Source organism: Erigeron canadensis, chromosome 3 (assembly GCF_010389155.1).
Source record: "Erigeron canadensis isolate Cc75 chromosome 3, C_canadensis_v1, whole genome shotgun sequence".
NCBI lineage: Eukaryota > Viridiplantae > Streptophyta > Magnoliopsida > Asterales > Asteraceae > Erigeron > Erigeron canadensis.
The window spans coordinates 20,148,717-20,173,937 of record NC_057763.1 but is presented as its reverse complement, the minus strand read 5'-3'; the positions used below and the strand labels follow the sequence as shown (position 1 = coordinate 20,173,937).

At 35.7% G+C, this 25,221-nt stretch overlaps 1 protein-coding gene across 1 annotated transcript; it reads right to left on the bottom strand.

The window, feature by feature from the left end:
* Positions 1–8,160: 8,160 nt before the first annotated feature.
* Positions 8,161–10,047, bottom strand: LOC122591642. Its single transcript, XM_043763901.1, has one exon. It carries the CDS (start codon positions 10,045–10,047, stop codon positions 8,161–8,163), a length of 1,887 nt encoding a protein of 628 aa, XP_043619836.1.
* Positions 10,048–25,221: the final 15,174 nt, after the last annotated feature.

Genomic DNA, 25,221 nt, shown 5'->3' with positions numbered 1-25,221 from the left:
GTTTTCATCAATTTTGGTGTTTTGGTTCAAGTGTTGAGGTCAAATCATTGTGAAATGGTGATTTAAAAGTTTGCAGTAACAGTACAGACGCAAGCACGACTTACTGTACTCAACGTATGCAGTATTTTCATCTTGGTGTTCAACCTTACAGTTATTACATAAAAGTTCATAAAGTTAAATACAACTAAGCACTATTTTTGTATCTCTAACATTCTCCCCCTTAGTGCTTGGTTGTGAGCTTGGTAATCCATCATTTCTTCCTTTGATATCTTCTCCTCATGCTTGTTCTCCTTTGCTTGTTCTTTCTTTTCTTATAACTTTGAGCAGCAGTTGATGTTGATGGTTTGTCAATCTTAGCACTCTAGAAGGCTCTTTTCTTGTAACTATTCCAAGTGTCTTTCCAAAACTTCTTGGGAATGAAATGCCAGTTATCACCTTCAGGGCGTTCATCTGGCAGTCGGATATTGTCTTGGAAATTCACTGGAGGAATGTTGTGAGGACCATGCTTGTGACTAGGATTCCAAAGAACCCATGAGCCTGTCTCAGTATGTCTCACTCCTTTTTGAGCCTTGGGAGTCCTTTCAACAATAAGATCTCTTACTCTTTGACGTATCTCAAGAACAACTTTGATACGTCTAATATGATTTCTCCTCTGAGACTTGATGTTGTCATCTTCTTCATCACCAGCATCTTCATCTATTGCATTCAGAATGGACAAGCAGCAGTTCAAAGTACCATCAGAGTACTTTGGAAAATCTAAAGCACTAATGAAGATCTTTCTCTTTAAACGATGAATGAAGAGGAACCCATCCAAGTCTTCAATCGCATCTCCAATTTGAAATGAATCTAGCTCATAACCTCCAGCTCTTTGATTTGGTTTTGTGAGGTTAATCCTGCTAGTTCTTCTCTCTAAGCCGATCTGAAAGTCATTGAATTCATAAAATCTGATTATAGCTTGAATGTGGCTTTTCAATGCTTCATAGGCTTGAAGTTGATCTGGAGTCTTAATAATCAGATAAGCATATTGATTGTAGAGGAACAGAACGTCCTGAGATCTTCAAGTGTTGAAATGATTCTTCTTGAACCATATACATACAACCATCTGCTCTGCGAACTTTGAATCTAACAAGTCTCATGTTGTGAGACATCAAGGGAACAAATAACTCTAGCACTTGTGTGATTGGTCTCTCAAACTGTCTATACCACCATTCTTCTCTTACCGAACTAACAACATTCATCAACTCCATGTACTTATCTCTTTGATCTTTATGTCTGAAAAGAAAGAATGCTCTCAACCGATTCAATGTCATGTTCAATTTTTCAACGGGTGTGTAGTAAATCTGGAAAGCTCTTTCTTCAAGATATCTAGCTTTGCACACAATCTCATCAGTTTTTGTGCTTAGATCCAGAATTTGCTCATAACTCTCAACAAAATACCCTTCATTGATCTGCCATATTCTGCTTCTTGAGATTCTTGGATGTCTGACTCCTTGTGCAAGCTCACTCGGAGTCTCAAGATTCTCTGGGTTTCTCAAATGATATATAATCTCTTCAAATATATCTTTCCCATATGTTCCTTGTTGAGATTGTTCACTTGTTGGAGCATTATCAGGATCATCACTTGAATCGGATGAATCAGACTCATCATCTTCAGGTTGAAATAGATCAGGATCACTTGACTCGTCAGAAGTTGTGGAGTAATAATAAGAAATATTTTTGACAAGTGGAGGTAGATCATTTGAATCCGATTCATAAACATGAGTTGTAGAAGCTTGAGCTTGTGTTTGATCTTGATTGGTTTGTTCTTGATCTTGAATCACATCTTGTACATTTTGTTCTTGACCAGCTTGTTCTTGAGTTTCATGACCCTCTCCGATATCTCTTATATTTTCCCCCTCGGGTTGATCATCAGGATCTTGATCATCCCGACTCCTGGAGATATCGGCCAGTTTACATTGTTGATCAAGTTCATGAACTCTTTTCTGAAGAGCTTCAACTTCAGCCTATTTAGCTTGTTGAGTTTCCTGATTTGACATGTAAGCAAGAAGTGAGTGAAAGATTGATCATTTGTGAGAGGTGAGATGTGATTCTTCGGATCTCAACCGATGCATGAGTGATACAACAAGACTATCGGTTGATAAACCACTGGTGGCAATTCGGTTTGGAGAACAATCACTTAAGTATTCAGAATCAGAAGATTCGGAAGAAGAACTAGAAGAATGATGCGGTGAACTAGGTTCAGGAAATGATTGAGTAATTGGTGTTGGTGTTGTTGTTTGTGGAATTGTTGAAATTATCGGTGTTGATTGAATTGGTGTTGATGGAATTGTTGTTGTTGTTTGCATTGTTGTTGTTGTTGGTGTTACACAGGAAGGTAATGAAGATGCTACTGGAGTACCAATGCGTAAAGCACCTCCAATACGCAATCTTGGCAATGGTGAACTTGTTTCGGTGGCTGGTAGTTTTCCGGTGATAACATTTCTTGCCACAAGGAGTTCACTTCTCTGACCTTCTACAACTCCTTCAACAAACTAAGATACCAACCTTTGAGCTTCAATCGGTAAAGGAAGAACAAAATCTGGCACTTCAGTAGTCTCAAGTGATTCTACTGAGTGACCTAAAGACATCATTACTGTCTCAGGATTTCCTGTTGGTTCAAAAGTATGAACAACAGTTGATGATTCGGCTTTACAACCTGAATCTTGTGGGAAATGAAAGTGAATAACTCCGGAGTCACTTAGACTTGCCGTTATGCCTAAGGCACGAAGAGCTAATACAACAGATTGAGCTCGAAGGAACTCAGACTGTCACACAACCAATCTAGCCACTAAGGCACCTTCGTTTAAAGCTGACATGACGTTAGCAATGGAAGGACTTCCAAACAATCTTCGAGAGGGCACAATAGCCAATCTCTCTATGTTTGGTCCGGCAACATCACCTAGATATGCTAATGGTATTACAATCGGTGCCATTGGTGTCCTAAGTGAGGTTCTAGACAAATGTGCAGAAATGAAGTTCAAGAGAGGAGCAGATGTCTCTTGTGTTTCAACATTCACAGACTCAGAAGGAGAATGGAATGGAGTACGTGGATTTTGCTCGTGCATGAATGAGACGTCAGTCTGTAGAGAGACTTCCGAATGGCTTACAGAGGTTTGACCTTGCGAGAGTTGGGAGCTCTCGACTTCTATCCTAGGGCGAACCCAGCGTTTATAGATGTTTGTATCTAAGCGGAGGCCAACGTTTTCTTTTTGCCTTTCTCCTAGCCCGGACCTCTCATCCTCTCTGGTATTTTCAACCCCTCCCTCATTTCCACCTTGTTCCTCCGGGATGTCCATGACATTATCTGCAAACTTATTTGCATTCTCAGAATCAGACTCAGCATCACTGGAGTCATGTGCATCTTCTTGTGTTGTTGATTGAAATCGATCATATTCAAAGCGAGATCTTTTGAATTTTTTTCGAATATTGACAAGGATCAATTTCTTTCGGCCTTGAAAATATGTAGGTGGAGGAGATCGAGGAAATGATGATGATGAATGAATTTGTGAAGCAACGATTTGAGGTTGGTTTTGTTCCATTGTTGGTGGTATTGGTGAGATGATTTCGGGAAGTGGTGATGATTGATGAATAGGTGTTTATGGTGTTTGAGGTGATTTAGGTGAAAATGTAGATGATGATGAAGTTAATGATCTTTGAGGTGACGGTGTTTTGGGTGAAGATGATCTCAAAGTAGTTGTTTTTGGTGGTGGAGATCTAAATGGCTTTGGAGACTCAGTAACAGAAACTGTCTCCTCAGAAGATGCAGGTGAAGAAGGTCCAGCTGGAGTTTTTCTCTTCAATTTCTTTGACGAACTCCCCTTCTTCTTTTTCTGAAAAATTGCTTACTTAATTTCAACTCAAACTTTTGACCTTTCACAATCCTTTTTCTTTTAGGCTCACTGGAACTGGATACACCCTCACACTCTTTTCTTTATTTCTTTGACCCCTCACTTGGTGTCCTATGCACAACTTGGGAAGGGACCGGGAGGTTTTTCGGTCCCAGAGTTGTTCTAATCCAGTCCAGGTAAGCTTGATAATCCACATTGTTCTCAGAAACCAAATCCAGCAAATGAGATGGAATCAAGTATGTCTAACTTGCAATTCCAGAGTCTCTTACATACTTATACTAATGGAGTATCACTTTTGTATCATCATGAAGTCTCAGAAGACTTTTCTCATGTCTGATTGCTGCATAGACAATTACTGTCAGAAATCTGATGAATGGAATATACTTCTTGGGATCCGAGATCTTGCCATTAACCAATACTATGAACTGGTCCCACAGAAGTTGAGCGATATCATAGTGTCTATTAAAGACAACACCATAGAATATATGCAGCATGGGTTGAGTTAGATTGTCCATCCCTCTGGTGTATGATGTCAATGAATTGCTGAGGATGGAATATACAAAATACCATATTATGAGTAGATTCTTTAGCTTCAAGTCTCTAGTCTTTATCAATGGACCTTCATACCCAAGAGAATTTTCTCACCCTGCACAACTTTCTTTAGCATTGAAGTAGACATATCATGAATCTCTTAAGGAGAGATTTTCTCACCCTGCACAACTTTGTTAGAAATCTCACACTCTTTAGACTGAGTGGAGCAATCAGGAGAATTAAACACATGCAACATTTTGGTAGGGGTGGTCTCACTTACCTTTGGAGTATGATCTTGAGTTTTCAGATGTTCAATGACCTTTTGTTGAGACACAATCTTTTGTTTTAAACCTTCAATTTCTTTTTCCAATATGGTAGTTGGAATATAAGTTCTTTGTGAAATTGGTTTTAAACAATCTTTTTGAGAATCATTTTCAAGAATTGAAATGCTGTCTATTTTTTCTAACTCATAGGTGGATCTTTTATGAGTTTTCTTGTATGTATCATTTAGAGCAACATAGTCAATACCAATCTGATTTGTTATTGGTCTTTCAACATCATCTGACTCAAAATCATCCTCAGATGGTCTGATGAATTCTTGAATCATGCCAAGTCTAAGACATTTTTCATCATAAAGTGGACCAAGGTCTTCTTTTTGGATTTTTTTCCAAGTGTGTTGGGTTCTCATAACCCAAACCAAAAAGAAGTTCTGATCTATCAATCTTTGACTTGTTATAATAAGCAGTGAAATTCAGAAGAGGATTTTGTTCAATTTTATAGATTTTTTCTTGATAGAACAAAACATTTGCTTTCAACTCCTCAATCTGTTTTTGAAGAGTTTCAATTTCAACTCCTTTGAGAAAACAAGTACTGTTTAGATCAGAAATCTGTCGTTCATGTTTTTCACAGTTGGTCTAAAATCTTTCATTTTATTGGTGAGAAACTCAACATCAGCTAGTCTTGCATTTGCTCTTATCCATTCATTTGTTTTCTCAAGCTTTAGGGTCTTATTGGTCTGCTTGAGTGAATGGACAGTCTCTTCAAGGTCTTGACATTTGTTAGTTAAATGAGCATTGGGAGAAACAACTTGAGAACTGGTACTTGACAAATGCATTTCTTTTAAAGAGTCATAATTCACTTTGAGAGCTTCATGAGCTATTGAGAGTTCTGAAGAATTTTCATTGATTTTATCAAACTCTTGTTTAGCCATTTTCAAATTGTTTTTCAAAGTAAGGTTTTCCTTTGTCAAGGTATCAGGAGTTGTTTGGACAAACAAGAAATCATCTTTGGAAATGAAATCTACCACACTTGTTGTTGTTTGTGAAGTAGTTTGGGAAGAATTGGTTGTTGTCATTGAAATGAATGAACAAAGAATTGGAAATTGTTTTTGTTGATTTTGAAATTTGGAAGACAAAATGATCTTGATGGAGATCATATTGAAGAAAGAAAGGTAGGACGATCTTGGGTAAGATCGTGTTAGAAAAAGGACTTGAAAAATACTAAGTATGGAAGACAGGAAGGTAAGATGGTCTTGGAGAAGATCGTCTTAGAAAATTTGTTAAGGAAAAATAAGACGGTCTTGAGGGAAGATCGTCTTAGAAGAATTTGGGTTAAATTTTCTAAGTACAGAAAATCTTGGAAATTTGGACAGAATATGGTTATGATTTCAGGAAAGTTGAGCAAAACCAATATCAATGAGATTAGTTACCCAGGAAGTGTGTGATTTACAATCACAACAACTTCAAATGTTCAAATCACCACACACAGTTCACACAGAACCAAAAGATGCTAGGACGATCTTGAGAAGATCGTCTTAACAACTAATGCCAGAAAAACCACTAGGACGATCCTGGGAGATCGTCTTAGAAGCAAGTGTTAGTGTGTGTTCTTGAGATAGAAAGGTGTGTGTGTGAAAATGATATGATTTCATATAATACAGGAATGAGTTGTTAGCTTACAAAAGGTTATTAGGAATGAAGGATTGAGGGGTTTATATATCCTAAGGAAACTTACAAAAACTCCCCCTCAACCTTACAATTATTATATAAAAGTTCATAAAGTTAAATACAACTAAGCAGACTGCAGGCTAGGTTTTGGATTTTGCATGCTTTCGTTTATATTTGTTGGCAATATGCCTAACCGATTCCCCTGCGTGGGAACTTAACATACATTTATTTGAATGCTTGGTTGGACCTATGTGTGATGACTACTCTTATGCTTATTTGATTATGTAATCGACTATTTATGCTTATCCTATGCACTCATTTAGTTGTTCCTATGTAACATCCATGTGCGCGTGTGCTTTATCTTACATCCCGAGTTTTCTGCCGCTGTCGGGGTGTTACACATATTTGTTTCGTTTTCTTCGGTTGCGCTTACTCGTGATTATGTACTCATATTCTAACAGTGGTATCACGAGCCACATATGTGATCAAAACTTGAAAGGGGGTTTAAGGGTTGGTTGATTTTAATTAATTGTTAAATAATTAAAGGTTGTTTTCTTATTTTAATTAATTAAAATTTTGGTTTTTAACTCAATAAAAATAAGGGTTTTTTGTTTAATTAAATTTTAACCTAATTCAATGAAGATTGAAACCCTCAAAAAAGTTTTGAATTGAGAATTGACATGATTTATGTGATGAATTGCATGATTATGTGTATCTTTATTATTTAAAGTTGTTAAATAATAGTAAAATCACAAGAAATTCATGCAAAATTAATTGTGATTTTTCTGGATATATAGAGATATATTTTGCAAAGCATGATGATCCAATAATTAGGGTTAATTATTAGATAATTATGTGACAATGTGAATTTTTCGTGTAAATTTTCTGGTGTGCGACAGTTTAATCGACGGAGACTTCAAATTTAATATTGCTTTAATTTGCTCCGGGCTAGCTTCAATTCCTCTTTTGGTGACCATATATCCTAAGAATTTTCCAGCTCCGACTCTAAAATTACAGTTGGCGGGATTTAACTTCATATTGTACTTGTCCAGGATGTTGAAGGCTACTTCAAGATCCTTTAAGTGATCTTCAGCTCTCTTGGACTTTACCACCATATCGTCTATATAGACTTCCATGGTGTCCCCCAGTTGATCTTTTGCATTTTTAAGACCAAAAGGCATTGCAATATAACAATAAATACCTGTCAGTGTCATGAAGGCTGTGGCTTCCTGATCTTCAGGTTCCATTTGTATCTGTTGAAATCCTGAGGAGGCATCCATGAATGTTAGCATCTCATGTCCTGAAGTTGCATCGACCATTGCATCAATATGTGGTAGTGGAAATGGATCTTTTGGACAAGCTTTGTTTACATCAGTAAAATCTACACAAACTCTCCATTTTCCATTTTTCTTTTGTACGACCACCACGTTTGCCAGCCATTTTGGGAATTTAACTTCTCCGATCATTTTAGACTTTAATAATCTTTCAACATCTTCCTAGATTATAGCATTTCTTTCAGGAGCAAATTTTCTTCTTTTTTGCAGAATATGCTTGAAGCTTTTGTCGATTCCCAGCTTGTGTGTGATGACATCTCTTGATATTCCAGTCATATCTTCTTGTTTCCAAGCGAAAGTCTTCATTCTAGCTTTGAGGAAATCAGTAAATTTGACTTCCATATCTTTTGATATCTTTTTCCCTATTAAAACTTTAATGTTAGGATCTTTAGGAACCAAGATAACTTCCTTTACATCTTGCTCTTCTGGTTCGTCTACATCGAAGACCCTTTTCTGTAATTGCTATTGTGAAATTGGCTTTGCAGCTGACTTCATGCTGGATGTGTAGCATTCTCTTGCTTCTTGCTGATCTCCCTTGACAGTAACTACTCCCCAAGGTGTTGGAAGTTTAACACATTGGTGATATGTTGAAGGTACTGCACTTATTTCGTGTATCCAGGGTCTTCCCAAGATTATGTTGCATCCTGGGAGAGAATCTACGACATAGAATTTCTGCATCGAATTCATCCCTCCAACATAAAGTGGTAATTTTATTTCACCCACTGTATATTTAGTTTCCCCAATGAATCCAATCAATGGAGAAGCCTTTCCTTTGATATCTTCTTCCGAGATATCCATTCTTCGTAAAGTCTCCAGCTTGATGATATTCACTGAGCTCCCATTATCTATCAAAATCCTGCGAACATAATGGTTAGCGATAAAAAGAGTAATCACCACCCCTTCATGATGAGGTTCCATGATATCATCAAAATCTTCTTCAAAGGAGATAATGTCTGAGTCCGAAATTGATGCTTTCTTCACACTTCTTTCTCCTTTATCTGCTTTGCTTTGCTTTGCAAGTCTTTTTGCTGCTGAATATGTTGTCCCGCACACTTCCGATCCCCCAGAGATGGTATTAATTACTTTTGCATTCGCTGGTGGGGAATCTGCTTTTTGTGTTAATTTTGGTTTGGAAAAGTCCAAGCCTTCAACATCTTTGGCCTTCTTTCTTCCAAGGAGTTCTGTCAAATATCTTTTTGCTAATAAAGTGGATATTTTCTTCTTGAAGTATCTGTCATTTTTCTTCTGAGGCCATCTCACCTTGTCTCCAAGATCTCTAAGCGCCATTATAATGCCAGGAGTTCCTACAGAGAAACAGTATGATGTCAAAGTTGGATATTCGACCCCGTCATCTTCTTCAACGACATTGACTTGATCCTCTACATGTCTTGAGTAAGGTTTATGTCTCGATTTAAACACCGGGGTTTCTGCCTTCCGATTTGGACAATCATATGATAAGGCATCTAATTTCGAAGTTGTAAGTTCATTTTCTTCGAGCCTTATAAATCTTGATGCCCTTGCTTTTGCTTCATCTAAATTTCTGCATGGCGTCATTATGAGATCTTCCTGGAATTTAGATCCTTTATGGAGACCTCTCTGCAAAGCTTTAATAGCGGTCAACATATCTAATTTAGGAATATTAAGAGATTCTTTTGTAAATCTAGTCATAAAATCTCTAAGTGATTCATGCGGTTTTTGAATTATTTTATATAGATCATCAGTCAATTTCTCAAAAGTCCTACTACATGAAAATTGACTATAAAATAAATTTGTTAAATCAGCGAAAGAATTAATAGATAGAGGAGGCAAACTCTGCAACCATTTTAAGGCTGATCTAGATAGTGTCGATCCAAAGCTTCTGCATAAGCAAGCTTCTTTCAATTTTGATGGAATTGGCACTGTTTCCATTTTCTCCAGATACAGCGCGATATGCTCCTGTGGGTCAGTGGTTCCATCATATGGTTTCATATTTGGAACTTGGAATTTCTTCGGGATTTCTACGTTCGCAATCCTGTCGCCATATCTGTTGATTAGATAGGACGCAGGGTTGACTTCAGAAATTGGATTGCAAAATCCAGGAATGCTCGAAATCATGTCTTTAATCTTCTGAAATTCTCTAGCGATGTAATCATTTGCTCCTTGTCCCTGCGATGGATTAGTAAAAGCAAAAGATCCAGCAAAATTATTAGAATTGTTCAAACCTGCACTCATGGTGGCCGATGTTCCAGCAACATGAGTGTTTTGCGGAATATTACTCCCAAAATTAGGAGTTGCAGTTGGCATCGACATATTAATAGGAGCAGACTCAGGAGCAGTTGGAGTCGTTGAAAACAAATTCCTAGGAGTCATCGGTGGTCTATTTTCAAAAATCCTTGACTCGAGAATTTGAATTGTGCCTGGATATATTCTTGATTAGTCTTAATTGTCTTATCAAGATTCTGCAAAATAGTAAACAAGTCAAGAAGTTCTTCAGAGTTAACATTCCTAGATCCGGTATTGTAGGGATCCGGATTGCCATAATCGTCGTAAAAACTCCTTCTTTGAGTCTGGCTTGATCTTGCATTCTCCTGAGATGAGTTGCCTATCGGAATTTCTCCAGATAAGTCTGCAATCTGGAATGAATTCATTGGCTCCTTTCCTTTTTCCTGGGCAGAAGTTCGAGCAGCATTGTTCCTGTTTCTTCGATAAGAAGCACGTCATGGAGGTGGAGGAGGCAAAGGAGAAGAAAGAACAGGAGTAATTTGCGAAGAATTAGTTGGTTGAGTGGACATCTTCGGTATTAGATTTTGAAAAATCAAGAGTTATGAAAATCAAAAAGATTTTTTATCAGATCGAAAGCACCTTTTGCCCCACGGTGGGCGCCAAATTGTTTTGGTCAAAAAATATCCAAGATAATCAACCTTGAAGACTTAGATCAATTATGTAACCAAACTTGCATTCGTGAGGTTAAGGGCTTGTAAAATTGGTTTAGATTCAAAGATGCGTTTAAAATAAGTATGATAAATCAAGATTATGTCGACTAAAACAAAAGAAGGTAGTCAAAAGATTTCGCAAATAACTATATAATCAAATATAAGATAGATTAAGCAAGATAAAGAAAGATAAACGTAAATAAATGCTAAAAATAAAGAGAAAGAAACAAAGAACACCGAGATCTATTATCGAGGAAAAGCCCTTAATCCTTTATGGATTGCCGGCATAAAAACCCCGGGAGGAAGCAATCGTCCCTGCCTTGTTCTTTTATTAATGGTGTAAATTGGTTACAATGATAGAGCAACTTGATCGATCTTTCTAAGTAAAGAAAAGTGTGTTGGTTGTTTACAAGTATGAGCAGAGAAAATAAGCAAGTGAATATGTGAGTGTGTATAACGTTGTATATCCTATGATCGATCAGGTCCTCGTTTATATAGAGCAGCCTAGTAACTAATTTTCCGAAATTACAGGGATCTTCCTGGTCTTCATCTGGTGAACGTTGGAGCATATCTTGACTGATATTGTAGTCGTTTGAAAATATTCTCCTCATGCTGGACTAAGTCTTCTTTGCGTGTTGATCAAATAAGACATATGTTGAATCTCTTTTGTACCGTTAGAGATATTTCCCTTGTGATAAATATCAAGTTACCTGCATAATATTCTCATAGAAACAATACTTGAAGTTTATCGTTAGTAATTCGTCAAGGCGTGTCAAGATCCTGAAGGTCTCAAGATAATGAAACCTGAAATTTCACCCATAACACTGATAGTGATATCGAAAAGATTAAAGGTTATTTCCCTAAAGATACTAAGTTTAGGGCCTTCGATCCTACTCTTACTTTAGACATGCAGTCAGATCTATGGGTCTGTTTCCTTGGATTTCCTTTTGAAAACCTAAAATTATCATTCCCTTTCCCCAAATTATATGAACAGTTTTTTAGGTTTTCTAAGTTAGCATACCCACAAGCGATGCCCATGTTATGGAGAACCCTTTATGTTTTGGACCATTTAGTTAAGGAAAAGAAAATCAATTTTAAGATTTCAGACCTTCCCCTAGCATACAATTTGCAAAGTTTTGGTCCGGGTTACTATATACTTAAGGCTCCTAGCAAAGATGAGAGTTTGGCTTTGGGGGTTACTCAGAATGACCCATCATGGAAAAGTAGATTTTTCTTTGTTTCAAAAAAGTTTCTTCCTAAAGAATTCTATCTGCCTACTGCTTGGACTGAAAAGGGTAGGGATACATTTTTCTTCCTTATTTTCTTATTGTAGTTTAATAATTATTTCTTCTAACTGGTCATATTACAGGTAATCTCGAAGAATTCCCAATCAGTGAAGCCTCTGGGAAAGATAGGGTGGTAGCAATATTGAATCTTCCAACAGGACTTAGGACCTTTCGAGCTCTACCAGATTCTCCTAGCAACTCTAGTTCTAACCAAATTGTTCCTATGGCTGGTAAGTACTTTGTCTTAAAAGATTTTCCTATAAATCTAATAATGGTTCTAACTTATTCCTTACCCATACAGAAAATAAGCTTCTTAAGTATCAAGACATTATTGGTAATAATGGAGCAATAAATCCTGAACCTATCAACAAGGGTAAGACCACTTCTGCAAATAACACTACCAAGTTATCTAAACGGGCTAGAGTTACTCGTTCAACACCAAACCCTGAGGCTAGCAATTTGGCCCAGTCTACCCATCTTACTCCTATTGCTCAGATTCCTGCTAATATAACTATCAACACTGCTTTAGAGCAAGCTGCGATGGTAAAACTTTTATCCAACGACTTTTTATCTATTTGTTTGAAAACACATTTTAATTATTTTCCTTTTTCAGTTATTAAAAACTATTCAGGAGAAAGTTATTAAGGAGAATCATAAGGTAGCTACTATATCTGAAGAAAAGAAGTTGATGGTTGAGAAAATCAAAAGTTTGAAAATTGATTTGTCAAAAGCCAAACAATGCTATGCTGATGCAGTCAAGAGTCGTGAGTATTATAGGGAAAGGGCAAAAACAGCTGAAAAGAACGTCAAAGAAAAAGTGAAAGAAGCCCTAGATCGTCAGAGTTTGGCATATAAGGATGTTGTCACTCGTGTCGTTCTTCAAGCTAAGATTGCAATGGCTGCTGAAGCAGAGCAAGAAGGTTTCCAAAGCTAAAAATGGGCAGTGACAGAGTGGAAAGATAAGGTGGAATGGCTGGAGAAGAATTCTGATTCATCTAAGTCTAAAGGTGAGGACTCTGACAATGCTATAGTCTCAACCAAAAGAGATGATTCAAACAAGCCAATGGAAGTTTCTGAGGATGAGGAGAAAAAGGAAGAGCAAGTTGTGAAGGAGCAGAATGTAGAGCAGGTTGAAGAGCATATGGACGGAGCTTAATCCTATGTTTTTATGTTTAAATGTCATGAACAATTTGTTTATTTCATAGGCGAGTGGTATGTACTTTAAAACAATTATGATGGGGGTGACTAATCTGGAATGGTTACTCGTGGTGGTGTAAAAAATGGTTTATGTAGGCCATTTTAGACTTATGACATATTATCTATCTTATTTCTACTAACTGTCCCCAGTAGTTTAGGAATTATTTTGAAATATGGTTGAGATAATTCCGGGATCTCAGCCTACTTATATCCCTCATTCTTTTGCTATTATTCATTTATTATTAGTCATGAATCATTCTAAACCTATTGACATTCCTATTATCGAATCTAAATCTTCAAATCCCAAAAACGATGAAAATTTTCATAAACAATTTAATGAAGTTAAAGAAGAGTTTGATCAGGTAAGCATATCTCATTTTATTTCTATTTATGAATTTTTCTTTATATTCTAATAAATCATTTTAGAAGTTAAAACAATTGATTGATTGCTATGAACATCGAATGAAAGAAAAGAACCTAACCATTGCTCGTCTAAGTAAAGTTTCTATCCTACGGAAAGAAGCTTTAGACAAGGCGATTGTTGAGACATCTAAGGCTAGATCTAAACTACATGAAAATATAGCATGGCATTATGCAGAACACGAAGCATTACTAAGGGCATTTCACACGAATACAGTCATTCAAGTCCTAGAAGCTAAGTTATTAATGGCAGCAGAGGCGAATACTATGGGCTTTGGAAATCCTAATTGGGATGTTAACAAGTGGAGTAGCACATTATCTAAGTTAGAAGAATCGTTTGCTAAAGAGGCGTTTGCTAGTAAATTAGACCAACATAAAAAATCTTTGCAACTATTTTAAATAATGTACCTTTGTTTTATTCCTTGCCGAAAATGTTGTCAGTCTTCCATAAGTCAAGATACTTTGAATTTTCATATCTTTGCTTTTATGAACCTGCATTTATGATATACCTTCCAATAAATATCTAATCGATGGTATCTTTTTCCCGATGTATTAATGTTTTTACTGATGCTTCGATTTGATGTTTAGCATTTAATGCATCGATTGATCTTTCCGGTTGGATTTATATATATCTAAGATTACCAAGTTTGACACACACAACTTTATGCCTAGAGAACATATTAAAATCATCTTTTCTTTTTCTATTAAATCTACAACTATTCCATGGAAAATGAATCATCTTCAAGACGTAAAACTCAAAAAAGACTTAGGAATCAATCTATTTCAGTAAGTACTTTTTCTTAATCATATATTTTGATCTTCTCTCATTTTTCTAAAAATTTTCATTTTACTTTTGCAGATTATCGAAAAATTATCTAACTCCTATGAAGCAAAGATCTCTTACAAAGACGAAACATTTAATAATGTAAATCGACTTCTCAACTCAGTTATGGATACCAGAAATAAAACTCTAAGAGAGATGGCAAATTTGAAAGAAAAGCTTAAGGATACTAAGGAAGAGGTTAGAAATTTGAAAACTTTTTGGGGTGGTTAAAAATCAAATACCCTCATATTTTTGGTGAGAATGAAGCGCTCGAAGAAAATAGATTAGGAAGTATGTTAAACCCCCTTCCCGTAATCATTGTAATAGGAAGCCTATCCCTTAATCCCCATTATAATCACTCATCTATTAATAAAAATCATACCTTCCTTGATAATTATGCTTACTAGGATCTTGTTTACGGTTGACTTCTTCTATATTTCCTGTGAAAAAAAATTAATCACAACAAATAACAATGCTGCAATTTAACCATTTGTCCTTTATTAACCATTGACTCCTCTAATAGAGATATTATCCTTATTCTCGTTTGAATGATCGTAGAGATCAAGAACCCGTTTGCGCTGACTAAAAAGTCAACAACCCTATGTTCAAGTCCTAATTGTGAGGTTCTTCCCACAATTAAAAGCTTTTTAACGTGCGACCCGGGCGAAACGAGGTGTACTGTTAAACCTCAGCGTTTGGGAAGGTGTACCCTTCAACCAAGGATTGAAATGTTCAACCCACTGTAACCTAACTATGGAATTCTAACTTCGTAAGGAGTTGTCTTGACTTGTACCTTGGGTAGCAACTCATGATCTTCATTAGCCAGGATCCTGCAAGTAATTATCCAAACAAAAGCACATGCTAATGATTCATGCCAGCCTTAATGGCTAGTCATGACTCATTACCCCAAGTTAGTATTGTGGTGTACCTACTTAGAAATCATTCTTTGTTAAGTTTCCAATTTTGTTAGGAAGTATCTCGTCTAATAAGCCTTTTTGTGTTAATCTCCATATTTCATAATTAAATGCCGCACACTTTTCAGTTTCATGACCAAAAACTCCATGAAAAACACACCATTTATGTCTTTCAGTATGAAATTTTCTAGGTATTGCTTTTGGCCAGTTAACCTTGTCCCCCAGACCTTTCATTATGGTTATAAGGCCAGAGAAATCAGTGGTAAAATGATAATCAGAAAATTGTAAATACTTTTTAAAGTTCTTACCTTCGTTATTCATACCTGAATCTCTCTGGATTTTGTTAAGTGGCTTAATCTTCAAGATAGTCTTCTTGACCTTCAACAATGATTCCTTCTTGGGTGTTGGTTTTGCTACGTAATTTGCTACTGGTTCATGTGATTCCTGGATCTGCTTTTTGATTTTCATTCTAGAAATCTCTTCATCAATTCGATCAAAATACCTCTTCCATATCATGGCTAAATAAGGATCTACAGATGGTATCCCTTCAGTATTTCCCTTCAAAGTTTGTTCAGCTAGGTATCTTACATTCTCAGGAGGATTTCTTAAGCTTTCTTTTACATAAGGATAATCGTACATCGAATAAAAAAAAAAGAACTTTGAGATAAGTTAGACATATTTTTGGACAACGATTTTTGACGAAAATGTAGAAAAAATGCTTTTTAAGGATGATGTAAAAAATTAAATAATTAATGATGCTGAATTATTTTTCTGGCGAAAACACCTTTTTGCCTCACAGTGGGCGCCAAATTGTGTCGGTCAAAAATTACCTAAGATAATTTTAGAAAGGATTTTAGATTAATAATCAACCGAAGATTTGTAAGTGGGGTTTGGTGTTCAAGGATCTTCAAATAAAAAGGAAAGTTTTCTTATCAAAAATAAATTAAACTAAGAGTTTGTACTAAAAACGAGTTTGAGAAGATCTTTGAGATCGAAATACTTTGAGTAAATAAGAAAACAGTTGAAGATAATGTAAAATAGAATAAAATAACGTAAAAGCTTAATGAAATTGCAAATAAAAGTAAAGACAACAGAATTTTGTTGATGAGGAAAAACCCTTGATCCAGTTATGTAATCTTAGGTAAAAAAACCCCGGGACGATGCAATCGACCCTCCAGTTATTCTTTTATTACGATATTTGTTTACAAATGATCGATTACAATGAAATGAATAATTGAATGAACTATGAAATGCTAATAAACTAAAGTGTTGTTGTTGATGATTGCTGAATAAGTGTTGTAAAGGTGTGAGTGCAGATGAGAATGTTCGTCCCTTGTGCAGATCAATCTTTCTTATATTTATAGAGCTAGACGTTGAACAGTATTTCCGAAATATCCGGGATCTTCCTTGAATTACTCTTCTTCGCTGACTTGACTTGCATGACTGTTGAGAACTTATTCTTCTTCAAGTAATTCTGTTTTCAATCCTGATTCTTGTGGACGAAGTGGTAGACTAGCCGTTGTGGCACGTTTTTAATATAAGACGCGTCTTTGACCTAATTCCTGCAAATAAAATCTAATATACTAGACATATAATCGTTAGTTTGATCACAGGTCTTGAAGATATCAAGATCTTTATATATCTGGATAACATTGATTTAAGGACTACATTTACCAATACAGGATCAAGGATCCTTTAATTTTATATAGCATTACGAAGTTATTATAAAAGGACTTAAACTGTAAAATATACTCAGGATCCTAGTAGTGGAAATTCTACCCCAAACAGTTACCATTGTAATGAAGTGGGTCATTGGAAGCGGAATTGTCCCAAGTATCTTGCTGAGTTGAAGAAGAAGCAGTCCGGTTCATCCGGGACTTCAGGTATATTCTTCACTATTGAATTATATTCATTTTCTAAGCGGAATTCATGGGTTTACGACACTGGGTGTGGTACTCATATCTGTAATTCTTTACAGGGGCTTAGAAGGGGAAGAAACTGAAACCAGGATCTTTACAACTGTTCGTGGGAAATGGCCTACCAGCAGCTGTAGAAGAAATTGGAGATTATCATTTGGTTTTACCTAGTGGTTTAATAATTGTTTTGAACGATTGTCATTATGCACCTTCTATTACTAGAGGTGTTATTTCAGTTTCTTTGTTGAAAAACGACGGTTTCATTAATGTTTTTAATGATATTGGCATTTCAGTTTCTTGAAATAATGTTCATTCTTTTGATGCTATTGCTTGTGATGGTATTTATGAAATTGATATGCGTGGTTGTGATTCAAAGGATAATTCAATGTATAATGTTAGCAACCGAGTCAAGCCCAATTCAGACTCGACTTATCTTTGGCATTGTCGACTTGCTCATGTTGGCAAGAAACGCATTGAAAGACTTCAAAGGGACGGTGTCTTGCAAACAAATGATGAATCATTTGAAAAATGCGTATCTTGTGTTTCCGGCAAAATGACAAGGAAACCTTTTCAAAATAAACTGGAAAGGGCTAAAGAGCTACTTGGACTAATACATTCAGATGTATGTGGCCTATTTAGACATGTGTCAAGGAGAGGTGCTAGCTATTTCGTCACTTTTATGGATGATTTCAGTCGTTATGGTTATGTTTACTTGATTAAGCATAAACATGAAGTCTTTGAAACATTCAAGGAATTTAAAAGTGAAGTGGAGAATCAACTCGGTAAAACCATCAAGATCCTTCATTCGGATCAAGGTGGTGAATACCTAAGTCAAAAGTTTAAAGATTATCTTAAAGCTTGTGGAATAGTTCAACAACTTACTCCTCCATATACTCCTCAACATAATGGTGTTTCGGAGAGGAGGAATCGAACCTTGTTGGAAATGGTTCGATCAATGATGAATCATACGACTCTTCCTTTTTTGTTTTGGATTATGCCCTTGAGACTGTTGTTTGCATTCTTGTGACAACCGTCATCTGAGCGCACTTTCCGAAACACTTTCCGGTCATTTTAAGTTCGTTAGTTTATGTACGTAATTAGTCTTATAAGACTTTATCACGGAATAAATGAATTTCTATTTGATGTGGGCTTTATGAACGTTTAGACTTTAGAAAAATTGTACGTGGACTCGAGAACAGGAAGAATACTAGTTGTCTTGTAGAAATGCCAAATTTAATAAAATACTTAAAATTATATCAATTAAAGATTTATTAAATAAAAATAGACATGTTTGTATCCGTTAAAAAGCTATTAAAAAGTTACGTTTAAATATGACGACAAAATAGATTAACGGGTCACGAGTCTCCTAGAATGGTCGGGTCAAACGAGTTTTAGTAGTCTCCCTCTCTTCTCTCTCTCTATTCTCAGCCGCACCTCCCCTCTCCCTCACTAAAAACGGACGACCACCGAACCACCACCTCAAACCACCATCAATCTTCACTTTCTACTTCCTTCATCTTCAAGATCTTGGTAAGTTTTGGGTAGATTCATGTGTGTTCTTCATCAAAACCCGTTTTTACACATTTATGTATATGTATATATATATATACGAAAATTTTATGTATAAATATATATATATTTCGGCTAATCTTTTCTTCCTCCTTTTGATCCGAAAAATGTCTTCTTTGAATGTATAGCTCGGTTTGTATATGTATATATGTATATAAATCCGATATTTTTACAAATATATATATACATAATTCGGGTTTCTTCTTCTTTATCACCTTAAAAACCGAAATCTTTATACGTTTATATATATATATATTTCCGGTTACGTGCCTTATATATATATATATCCGAAAACCCTAGATCCGGAATGTTTGGCTCCCAAGTCCTTTGAATCTTGAAACTATGAACCGAAATCCATAAAATCCGAAAAGTTTATATCCGAAATCTTCCAAATACGGAAACTATTGTCCGAAATCTTTGGAATCCGAAATCTATATTCTTGTTTAGATTTAATGTGTGTTTTGTATTTTCAATTCTTTAGAACATGTGTGTAAATCGGAAAATGATTAAACCGTGGATATATATATAATTTTGGTCGATTACGGATGGATATAGCATAGGTCCGAATAGCATTAGTGATTTTGGTCCTAAAAATGTGTTTAGATCTAATTTTGGGAATCGTGTTCTGCCGGTCAACGCCGGTCAAACTCGGCCAGAAAAGAGTCTTGGTTCAAAAATTTGATTTGATTTGTATTTTAGGGTTACGTCAAGTTTTTGGTTCGGTCAAACTTGGTCAATGACGGCTTATTGTTAAGGATTAGGGTTTTGGGTATTATTTTGGTGTTTTAGTCAAAAATTAAAGTTTTAAATAAATAAAAATTTTATTTCAATTATTTGATCTATAATAAAAAGTAAATCTCAAAATTTTATAATTAAATTCCAATCTTCATAATTACAAATCAATATGGATATATATGTATATATATACACAAGAATTAAAATTGATATGGACATATATATTATATACAAGGATCAAATCTAGCATATATGTTAAAAAGACGTTAAAAGGACCATTTATAAATTATACATTCGTATAACGCCAGTTAATGACTTATCGGACTTCGTATACTTTATAACGACTATATATAAAGGCAGAGAATAAAAAGACTTTGTAAAGACGATGTACCAATTATATGACTTTCCGGACTTAATATATTTTATAATGACGTTGACACGAAGACTTAACGGATAACGTGACATGTTTAAATGAACTATTTCCTTGGACAACTTATGAAGACAAACGGCTATTATATACATATATATATATATATATATTAAGACATTGGATAAGACATAATGGCATTTCATAAGACACTAGTGTAGGACATGGACTTGTGCAGTTAAGTAAGTACTTACTGGGTGACTTGTGGACAGTGTAGGACTTTTGGACAGATAGTGAGCTAATTTCAAGTGTATTTGACTGTTCGTGGTCTTGTTCGTTCATCTAGGGTATTTGTGCTTGTGCTGCTTTCAGGTGAGTTTCGTAGCCCCTCTTTTTATAAGTTTTGGGGTGGAAAGTATACTTATTTTCAAACAGTTTTGTCGATTTCTGTTTTATGTTCAATATTGAGCCTGTGCGTATAGAGTTACTTGTGCCATTTGACGTGCTTTGATCTTGTTGTATGTGTGTGATTATGTGTTTGTTTGTTGTGCTTTGGACGTACTTATTGTGTGTGTTGAGACTTGAGACTTTGGACTAAGGCAGGTACCGTAAGACCAGACTTTGAGACATTGAGACTTTTGGACTTATTATGGCGTAACTCTGCTCGTTATATATTGAACTATTACTGGTTTAGACTTAAAATAATCGACAAATGACTTATTTCTTTGACTAGACTTTTGACTAAAACCTACGAACTCACCAACTTTTGTGTTGACACGTTTTAGTATACTTTTCAGGTGCTCAGGTTAATCAGGGATAAGGATTCCTATGCTAGACTGGACTTCGGAGATTAGTGCTCCTTGTTTATTGTCAGACTTTAAGGCTACATGCCTTGAATTATTTCTTTATGGACTTGATTGTAATAAGCTATTTTAGCACTGTTATGACTTTGAACTCATGTTTTTGGGAGTATATTTATTATATTCTATATCATTTAACAGTATCTATGTAATTCCATGTCGTGCTGTACTTTTCATGACACCTCATGTTTTCGCCAATGGTGGGGTGTTACAATTCTCAATATGGTTCCAACTAAGAAAGTTGACAAGACACTGCATGAATTGTGGCATGGAAGTGTTCCTCATTTGTCTTACTTAAAGGTCTGGGGATGTGAGGCACCCGTGAAATGAGATACGCCTAACAAGATTTGCACCTAGATCTATCAAGTGCATCTTTGTAGGATACCCAAAGGAAACAATGGGTTACTACTTCTACTTTCTTATGGAAAACACTGTCAAGGTCCATCGATATGCTGAGTTCTTTGAAGAGAAACTCATATCTCAAGAAGACGGTGGGAGGATTGTTGAACTTGATGAGCATCAAGAAGATGTGTCAACTTCTAAAGATACTAGCAATGTTCAACTTGGAGGGGGGGGGGGATGTTCAAAGAGGTGAATCTCAAGATGAACTTCAAGTTGAAGATGAAGCGATTCCACTTCGTAGGTCCTCAAGGACAATACATGCTCGTGATAGATTAAATCTTATGATTGAGTCTGAAGAACACGTGGTAGGAGATTTGAATGAACCTCCTAATTTCAATGCATGCTGCATTATCAGATCCGGAATCTGACAAATAGCTTGAAGTTGCGAATGTGGAAATGAAATCCATGAAAGACAATCAAGTCTGGAGCTTGGTTGATCTTCCACCAAATGGTAGAACCGTTGGGTGTAAGTGGATCTTCAAGAAGAAGACCGACGTGGATGGAAACGTACACACCTATAAAGCTCGTCTTGTGGCGAAAGGTTATACTCAACTCTTTGGAGTTGATTATGAGGAAACTTTTTCTCCGGGTTGCGGACATTAGAGCTATTAGGATTATCTTAGCCATAGCAGCCTACTATGACTTTGAGATATGGCAAATGGATGTCAAAACCGCTTTGTTGAATGGTTTTCTAGACGAGGAAGTCTATATGGTACAACCAGAAGGTTTTGTCAATCCTAAATATCCCAACAAAGTATGCAAACTTCAAAGGTCCATTTATGGACTAAAGCAAGCATCAAGGAGTTGGAATAAAAGGTTTGATGAAGAAATCAAAAAGTTTGATTTTGTTCAGAATCTCGATGAGCCATGTGTATATCGCAAAGCTAGTGGGAGTAATGTTCCTTTCCTTGTCTTGTATGTAGATGACATATTGATAATAGGAAATCACATTCCAATGTTGAAAGACGTTAAATCTTATCTTGGAAAGTGTTTCGCTATGAAATACTTGGGTGAAGCAGCATTCATACTTGGAATCAAAATCTATAGAGATAGAAGTACACGGTTGATCGGATTAAGTCAAAGTGCGTATATAGATAAGATCTTGAAGAGATTCAAGATGGAAAATTCTAAGCGCGGAACTTGCCTATGCAAGAAGGACTTAATTTATCCAACAAGAATGGTGCTTCTTCACCTAAAGAGGTGAAGCGTATGAAAAGAGTCCCTTATGCTTCGGCGGTGGGATCTATCATGTATGCGGTTAGATGCACTAAACCTGATGTTGCATTCGCGCAAAATATAGTAAGCCGATATCAGCAAAATCCCAGAGAGGATCATTGGACTGATGTAAAGAACATTCTTAAGTACATGCGTGCTACTAAAGAAATGTTTTTGATGTATGGAGGAAATCCCGAAGCTGAGTTTAAAGTCACTGGATACTGTGATGCTAGATTTTAGACCGATAAGGATGATACCAAATCTCAGTCAGGGTATGTCTTCATTTTAAATGGAGGTGTTGTAGATTGGAAAAGCAAGAAGCAATCTACCGTTGCTATGTCTGCTACAGAGTCTGGGTATATAGCTGCTTTGGAGGCAGCCATGGAAGCTGTCTGGATCAGAAAGTTTATTTCTGGGCTTGATGTGATGCCATCAAATAACACACCTATGGATTTGTACTATGACAATTCTGGAGCAATTGTCATTGCTAATGAACCTAAGGTTCAAAAAGGTGCTAGACATTACCAAAGGAGATATCACTATGTTCGAGAGCAAATCGAATCACGTGAAATCAATTTACTCAAAGTTCACACAGATTATAACTTGGCGGATCCTTTTACAAAGGCATTGTCAAAGAGAAAGCTCAACAAGCATGTAGAAGGCTTAGGTTTTAGATATTGCTAAGTTATATCATGTAAATCTGTGATTGATATTTGGATAATGAGATGTTAAACAATTGTTATTTTCAATAAATGAATTTTTATACGCGGTATAAGTGGTTTCATTTCTATAATAATTGTGTCCTATATTTGCATGTTTAATCCATGAATATTAGTTGAATATTCTAAACGTCCATTGTCGATTAATTATATGAGAATATAATTAAAATAAGACAATTGTGAGAGATTCGTGAAAATATTTAAGGGAATATGTTGAAGATAGTTGATCGTATCAAACTCACATGATATTCAAAAGGTGAATATTGGACTTACTGTTAGAATATGATTACGTAAAATGAACGTATGTCCGAAAAGTATTTAAGCCTACGGGGTCACACCTCAACATGAATGTAACTATAAATTAATTTATATATTAAATGTAATTTATTAATTAATTTGATCACGAAATAATTAATTTAAATAAGTTAAAGGATTAATTGTATTTAAATTAATTGGAAGAAGGATTAAATGTGAAATTAAGAAATTAGTGTTGGACTCTAATTCACTAAACATGGGGGCCGAAAATTACAAGGTTTTTTAGCCTTAAGATTACTTGGTCACCAAGATTAAAAACCCTAATTATTCCCTATATATAGAGGGCTTAATTCAAAGAGTTTAAATATTAAGTCACATAAAAGAAAATCTCTCCTCCTTCCTCCTTTTTCTTTTCGGTCGAACTGAATCAAAAACCAAAAAGGATTTTGGTTTGTGCCGTTTGAAATCATGGAACTACATATACAATCATTAATTAATGTACACATTAATTATGGTCCTTTGTTTTGTTGACCACATATGTTCTTAGTTCATGGAGTTTCGATCGAAAGGGTTAAGTAACAAAGGGTTGTTCGTTCGTGATCAAGTACTAGCATACATACGTTTCAACGTTGAGAGTAAAATCGTAGAGAGGTTAATTTAAACCTTGTTCTTGTTTTAATCTCTCCATTATAAGGTACATATTCTATACTTTGGTTAATTAATTAAACTGCATAGATCTTGTCTTCTGTTGCGTGCTTTGTGATTTGTTTGATAATAGTTATATAACCCAACACTTACCCCACATAACGAATTATCATTTTATGGATCGGCGTCATTAAATGAAATTCGTGAAATGGTTACTTTATTTATCCTTTGACTTGAGATACAAGTGAGTTATACATGTGTAGATTGCATTTCTTGATATAGTTCCCATCTGTCCTGAACAAGGCAGTAATAAAGGGCTATTTTCAGAAATGTTGAGAAACGACATGGCCAGACACTTGTAGTCAATATAGGATTTGTTCCTTCAATTTGCAACAGAAAAATGATATCATTTGGCGCCCTCATTATTTAATTGAAGATGTTTGCGTGGCCACACCCAAATGAACTCAAAAAGTTGTCTTGACTAATTTGGTAATCTTAATTAATTATAGAAATGAGAAACATAATCGTTAAATTGTGAAATGACATTGATCCATATTCATAATTAACAAGGGTATCTGAACAAAGGGATATTAAAGACTAAATTATTTCAACTTGGCAATTAAAGAATCTATTCTTAAATATTTTCGGGAGCATTGGAGTGTTGCTAAACGCCAACCAATGTTGTTGCCTTTATAATAACATGCTCAAGTGGGAGCTGTTGGAGTGTGATCATCTTATTATGTAACAACCGTCACCCGAGCGTCCGTCTGACTATACTTTTCCGTTCGAATAAGGTCAGTTTCCGTCAAACCTAAGTCTAAAGACGTGAGATTCTATGGATTGCATTATGATTAAGACATGTAATATTTATTGTATACTAGTGTTCTAGACTTTTCAAGACCTGGTGCGAATGTTTGAGGAAGACAAGTTGTCTAATAGAAATGCCTAAATAAAGATTTAAAATACTTTCGTGGGTCAAATATGGTCATGTGACTAGTCGTATTGTTCGTAATTCAAAATTATATCATAAAATATGGTTAAATTATTTCTATGACTTTCGGTGTTCGTCCGGTAAGCGAAAAGGACTAAAACTGTCAGGCGTTCCGTTAGTCTGACGAACCCCCCCTTCCTTGGCCATGCCTATAAATACAAGACAAGCCTTTTTCTCTAATTTTCCTTGTTTTGGTCGTTCACCTAGCCACACACACACTCAAGGCTTTCTTTCAAATTCTATCTTGCAAAAATCGTTTGATTTCGGTTCTAAACGCTTGCAAATCAATCAAGGCTT

Excerpts from the sequence above, each read along its gene's own strand:
- LOC122591642 (XM_043763901.1), bottom strand. The coding sequence starts at position 10,047 with ATGACTCCTAGGAATTTGTTTTCAACGACTCCAACTGCTCCTGAGTCT.